The sequence below is a fragment of the Triticum aestivum genome, chromosome 1A (genome assembly GCF_018294505.1).
Source record: "Triticum aestivum cultivar Chinese Spring chromosome 1A, IWGSC CS RefSeq v2.1, whole genome shotgun sequence".
In the NCBI taxonomy this organism is placed as follows: Eukaryota; Viridiplantae; Streptophyta; class Magnoliopsida; order Poales; family Poaceae; genus Triticum; species Triticum aestivum.
Genome location: NC_057794.1, coordinates 30,848,207 through 30,854,849, shown reverse-complemented (window position 1 = coordinate 30,854,849; position 6,643 = coordinate 30,848,207). Strand labels below are relative to the sequence as shown.

Here is a 6,643-nt window from a genome sequence, read left to right as displayed (position 1 = left end):
GTTGCGGCAGGAGGACAGACAGGGGTGGCAGATGGTTTGACTGAGGGGTCAAAGTTATGGACCAAGATATGCTTGTTTATCATGCTGATGGCAGCAGTAGTACAGTGAAATGCAACAAACTGCAAGGCAGGACGGGACAGGACAGGACAGAGGCGGGCTTCAATGCCCCATGCAAACAGACTTACCTAATCTCATGTGACACTTAGGGCAGTAATTTTATATTATGTGCAGGCAGGCATGCATGCATTTTTTCTTCTCTACGGGTGGTGGTAGAAGACAGGGGATGAGACAAAACGGTATTAATACCTGTGGACAGCCAGACAGGCGCCGTCTTCCTTCCTTCCCCCCACACACCTGTTGCATTCCAACAAGCATCGGTACTGTACTACTACCACAGGTTAAACTTTTTTCTCTAACACAGGTACTGCTGCAGGTTAATCTTTTAGTGAGGGAGACATGCCAAAGCCATACCTTGGCCGGTTGCTGGGTCCTCAACAGTGCACGAGTGACGTTGCCCCGAGTCCTGACCGATTCCTCCGGTTGCATACGCCAAGGGTTGCGTTCGGACAGGCACCGGCCATATGTCCCGTGTATGTATAATCTCATCCCACAATAGACAACTCCGTGAGACCATGATGATTGCAGCAATGCACATACTCTCTGGTTTCTCAATCCAGAATGGACTTCACAGAACCTCAAGTATTTTTTTGCCAATAATTATAGGAGTACCCCGCGTTATGTTCCGCCTTCGACAGAATCACAGAAACACGCATTTCCTTCCATATTACTCCGCCCTAAAAGAAATATAAGAGCGTTTAGATCACTAAAGTATGTCCGTAAGCAAATAAAAGAATGTAAAATGATCAATGAATAAAGGATCAAAAGCGCCTGCTTAAGATGCCTGCAACCTTCCTGAAATGTGGTACACAGTCTACCAGTGATAAGAAACCTAGATACCCAAAAATGCTTCGCTTTTTGCTGCTCACAGTGTGTTTGTTCATTGGGAGCTCTAGAGACATGCATGCGAGGACAAGCAAGCTAAATACAACAGCAAAAGCTGAACCAGGTTGAAGATAAATGGTGCAGGCATGTTCAGGGCCCCCCATCATGTAGGCAGCTGCTGCAATGCTAGATAAGTTGGGCTACTTCTCTAGACACGACAAAATTGAATCAGGGCACCACTCTGAACAACAAGCAATTTGCATAGATGAGTGTGTCGACCATCTGATTCCATACTCCCAGCTTCAAAATATCACACAAGTGATGATCGTCTAGAAGGAAATGCAATTTTCTATATTAGCTAGTCTTATTGCACACACACACTGACACACACAGAGTTGAATCATGATTTAATGTATGACTCGCAGCCTGATGCCCACAAATACATGTTGTCATTGTTTTAAGCTGTTGATACATGTTGTTAATCTGTACATACAGCCGAAGAGGATGCTTGCTTGTTTTCTCACGAAAATGAAAAACACCTCAACATGCGAATAATTAGCAACAACAATCTGCATAATTCAATACAAAGTAGTAAGGAACTAATCATAAACTGAAGCAAATGTCATGCACTACAGCTGTGTGTTACCTTCGTTTTGTCATTAACACCAATATAGCCAGATAGCTTCTTATCTATAGCTAGCTCTCTTCCAGCTCACCAGAGTTGTATACTGTTACGCTTTTCATCTGGATATTGTTGACAAGAACGAATTGAACGATAATAAGCACAGGATACCGTGTTCCAAACAAAATGGAGAGATAAATTTAAATTCTTAAGGGATACTTTGTCAAGTTGAATAAAGGTTGATAGGCCTTTAAAAGATTCTGATAGCTCACTCAAACTATAAGATATAAAAATTAACCTATCTATTGCGGAGTTCAGTCTTTCTTCAGGACAACCATAACAAATTTGCAGTTTTCACAAATTTGCATCTCTGTTGCAGACAGAGAAGGCTTCCGAAGTCTCTTGTAGAGCATTAGCAGCTGTATTACATTCCCTTAGAGCACAAGGGGACACGAATTGTTATGGCATACTTGTGCCTGGAATAAAATTTGGACAGATCTCGCCATAAGAATTTCTACAGGTATAAGACAGGGGATAAGACAAAACAGGATTAATACCTGTGGACAAAGAGGCGCCATCTTCCCCACACCTGTCGAATTCCAACATCAGCACTACAGGTTAATATTTTTCCTCGCACAAGTAGAGGTTAACCTTAGTGGGAGAGTCAGAGAGACAAGGCTTTGGCCGGTTGCTGAACAGTGCTGGTTTCCCATGAGTAGCATTGCCTGATTCCTGACTCCTCTGGTTGCATTCAGACAAGCACCGGCCATATGTCACGTGTACAATTTCACAATGCACAGCTCAATGATTGCAGCAATGCACATACTCTCTGGTTTCCAGATCCAGAATTGATTCCACAGAACCATAGGTATTTTGAAAATAAATAAACCATGGGAGTAACACACGTTATGTTTCGCCTTCGACAGAAACAAACATATTTTTCAAGAACACATGTAACAAATATTAAGCAAAATGCACTCAAATATGGTATCATGAACTACGAAAGGGATCAAAAGCACCTGCTTAGGATGCCTGCAACTTTCCTGGGATATGGTACATAATCTATCACTGATAAGAAACCTAGATGCCCAAAAATGCTTCGCTTTTTTCCTGCTCAGAGCGTGTTTGCTCAATGGAACTCAAGAGACATGCACATGAGCACAAGCAAGCTAAATACAAGAGCAAAAGTTGAACTAGATTGAAGTGTAGGTTTTGCCTGAGTCCTGACTCCTCCGTCTGCAAACGCCAAGAGTTGCATTCAGACAAGGCACCGGCCATATTCACGATGGACAGCTCCATGATTGCAGCAATGCACATACTCTCTGGTTTCTCAATCCAGAACGGATTTCACAGAACCTTGAGTGTATTTTGCCAATAATTATAGGAGTACCACACGTTTTGGTTTCACCTTTGACAGACACACAAATGTTTTCCTATAATATATGTCACTAATGGTAAGCAAGATTTACTCAAATGTAAAATCAAGAACTAAGAAAGGGATCAAAAGCACCTGCTTAAGATGCCTGTAGCCTTCCTGCAATGTGGTACATAGTCTACCTGCTCAGTGATAAGAAACCTAGATACCCAAAAAAATGCTTCACTTTTTGCTGCTCAGAGTGTGTTTGTTCATTGGAGCTCAAGAGACATCCATGTGAGGACAAGCAAGCTAAATACAACAGCAAAAGTTGAACCAGATTGAAGATAAACGGTACATGCATGTTCAGAGGAAGGGGGGGGGGGGGGGGGGGCATCATGTAGGCAGCTGCTGCAATGCTAGACAAGTTGGAATACTTCTCTGGACACGAGAAAACATAATCAGGGCACCATTCTGAATAACAAGCAATTTGCACAATGAGTTTGTCTACCACCAGATTGCATACTCCCAGCTTCAAAGATCATACAAGTGATGATCATTTAGCAGGAAATGCAATTTTCTCTCTTAGCTAGTCTTATTGCACACACAGAGTTGAATCATGATCAAATGTATTACTCACTCGCAGCTTGATGCCCAGAAATACCTTGAACATTGTACAATGAAACATTCAGTGATTATACTGTGATTGTTTTAACCTGTTGATACATGTTGTCCATTGGTACATGAAGCTGAAGATGGTGCCTGTTTGTTTTCTCACGAAAATGAAAAACAACTTACATGTGCCTAATTTGCATAAATGCATATACTACTCAAAAGAAAAATTCACTACTCCCTCTGTATCAAAATATAAGACGTTTTTCGATACTCTTTTTTGATACAAAGGGAGTATAAAAATACGTCTTGTATTTTGATACAGAGGGAGCACCAGGCAATATCAACGACCGACAGGACCACACTAAAGGCTCGTTGGGAGGCTTAGCCTGATGACAATCTGCATAGATTAATACAATGTTAATAAAAAAATCAATCACAAACTGAAGCAAATGTCATGGGCAATACAGTTGTGTGTTACCTTTGTTTTGTCATTAACACCAATATAGTCAGATAGCTTCTTATCCATAGCTAGCTCTTTTCCAGCCCACCAAAGTTGTATGCTGTCACGCTTTTCATCTGGATATTGTTTACAAGAACAAATTAAATACTAAGAAGAGGATATCCCGTGTTCCAGAGAAAATGGAGAAATGAATTTAAACTCTAAAGGAAACTTTGTCAAGTTTAATAAAGGTATACTGTATCTACATTACAGTTTTTAAGAGATTCAGAGAGCTCACTGAGACCAGGAAATATACAGAACAACCTATGTATTGTGGAATTCAGTCTTTCTCCAGGAATACTGTATCTACATTACAGTTTTCGCAAATTTGCATCTTTGGTATCTAAACTCATTCGCGTTACCTGATTTTGGATGTTGCGGACATAAGGCCTCCGAAGTGTCTGGTAGAGCATTAGCAGCTGTCTTTTCAATATTCTTGATATGTTCCCTTAGAGCACGAGGGGACACAAATTTGTTATGACGTACTTGTACCTGGAATAAGATTCAGATAGATCTCAACTCTTCAACCAAAACATTCCAGCAAGCACTATCGTGATATATCAACTCTTAAAGAATTTTGGTTGATTGATAATAAGGCAAGGGCTAATTTAGCTTTCATTTCCCAAACTGGAAACACTGACCAAGAACCAAACAAATTACATGGGCATGTTCAGAAACAATTATTACACGATGTAGCTGAGAGGGAAGTCAAACCAATGTACAAGACTTCTAAAACAAGAAAGTTTTGGCTACTAAATAAGCAAACGCAGAAACGCGCTAAGAAACTCTAGGCCAATCCAGCGGCCTTTATGTAGCAACTGTCGATGGTCTGTGACATAGCAGAAGCTAGCTTTTCATCATCTCCATTTTCTTGAATACTAAATAAAAGTTCTGAAATGATCGTTATTCAGACCCAAAAAATCAATGGTTTCGCTTGTTAATGTAACAAATGTCTGCAAGCCCTTGAAACTGCATGCCAAAGCGCCATAGACAGTAGCGGCACCGGTTCATTCACAAGTATACACACATGACACTTCCCATACACTAAGCTCCATTAAAACAAACCATGTTTCGGTGTCAACAAAAAATTTACAAAAAATAAAAGAATTCAAAATTCTTATTGGCTGGTGCAACCTCAGCTTATCATCCTTTTCAGTAAATTCAGTACAACGTACATGAATCATGAATGATGCAGCAGCAGCATAAGTTAGTTCATCACACCAGTAGGCAGGGGTAGTACAAGTAACAAAATCACACATGTCTACAATCCCCCCCCCCCCCCCCTTCATGGAGCTCAGTTGTAAGCCTCATGCGCTCAATCAATTGTACTAGCTATCGACATCGATCCACACCTGAAGCTCTCAAAGGTACAGAGCTGGAACAAATCCAGGCATCTCCCACAAACAAATCGACAGAACTGGAACAAATCCAGGCATCTGAGTTGAGCAGCTACTGAAACGAGTCGAGAAACTTTACCTTGGAGGCGTAGGCTTCGGCCTCCGAAAGAGCCCTCTCCAGCTCGCCGCTCGGGCACCTCTCTGCAACCGCAACAAAAACATGAGCGCGTCAGTCCGAATTCGATCCGCTCATCCATGGCAGGCAGCGGCTAGCGCGACGCGGCGTCGGGAACTTTCATCACTCGCCTCGGAGGCGGCGGCAGAGGGAGAGGACGCGGGCCTGGAGGCCGGCGGTGCCCGCGAGCGCGGCCGCCACGTCCGCGACGGCGGCAGTGGCGGCGCACTCGTACAGGAACTCCATCTCCTCCTCTACCTCCGGCGGGGACGGGGATGGGGACGAGGAGGAGGTCGACGATTTCACGTGCAGCACCACCATGTCTCGCGCTCGGTTGCTCCGGCTGAAGGTTCTGGAAGCTTCCTCCGGCTGGGGGAGACGGGACGGCCCAGCGTACGTGGTCAATGTGTCCAAGCAGGGAAGCTAGCGGCCGTTTGATCATAATCACACGGTGGAGAATGAGACAATACACCATACATCAAGAAATTAGAGAAAAATTGAGTAAAAAACTAAGATTTTAGTGACCTACACCCATTGTCAAGGACGTTGGCTCTGCCACTAGGTCTAAGAGCATCTTCAGCCGTTCGCCCCCCCAGGACGCATAAAATCACCCCTTGGGGGCGAGCCGGCGATGCAATTAGCGCTGGGACGGTTTGGCGACCAGTCTTCGCCCCCAGGCGTCGAAATTGGCCCATTTTTCAGCCCTATTTCGGCGAATAAAGGACCCATATGGGCGACAATAGGCCCATATTTGGCGTGGTTCGCCGTTGTTCGGCGTTCAATTATGCACATAATTTTTTTATCACATATTTCATCACAAAAATATCAAATACTTCAACAAAATAGTACAACAACAAATAGTTCAATACAAATTATATAGTTCAACAAATAAAAACTCAAATTTCATCACACGTCGCGCCCGGCGTCGCCCTTGAGCCTCCATAGATGCTCTATCAGATTTTGCTGCAGTTGATGATGCACGTGTGGGTCTCGGATCTCCTGACGCATACTGAGATAGGCAGTCCAGGTTGCCGGTAGCTGGTGATCAACTTCGGCTAGAGGACCCTGCCTGTAGTATGGTTCAGTGTCAAACACTGGG

The 6,643-nt window shown here is 43.4% G+C and overlaps 1 protein-coding gene across 1 annotated transcript; it reads right to left on the bottom strand.

Annotated features, from left to right (window-relative positions):
- Positions 1-3,593: 3,593 nt before the first annotated feature.
- LOC123080473 (cilia- and flagella-associated protein 298) lies at positions 3,594-5,967 on the bottom strand. The gene is made up of 5 exons (XM_044503430.1): positions 5,676-5,967; positions 5,509-5,570; positions 4,395-4,524; positions 4,012-4,109; positions 3,594-3,930 (listed from the first exon to the last, which is right to left on the bottom strand). Exons 1-5 carry the CDS (start codon positions 5,863-5,865, stop codon positions 3,895-3,897), a joined length of 516 nt encoding a protein of 171 aa, XP_044359365.1. The 5' UTR covers positions 5,866-5,967; the 3' UTR covers positions 3,594-3,894.
- Positions 5,968-6,643: the final 676 nt, after the last annotated feature.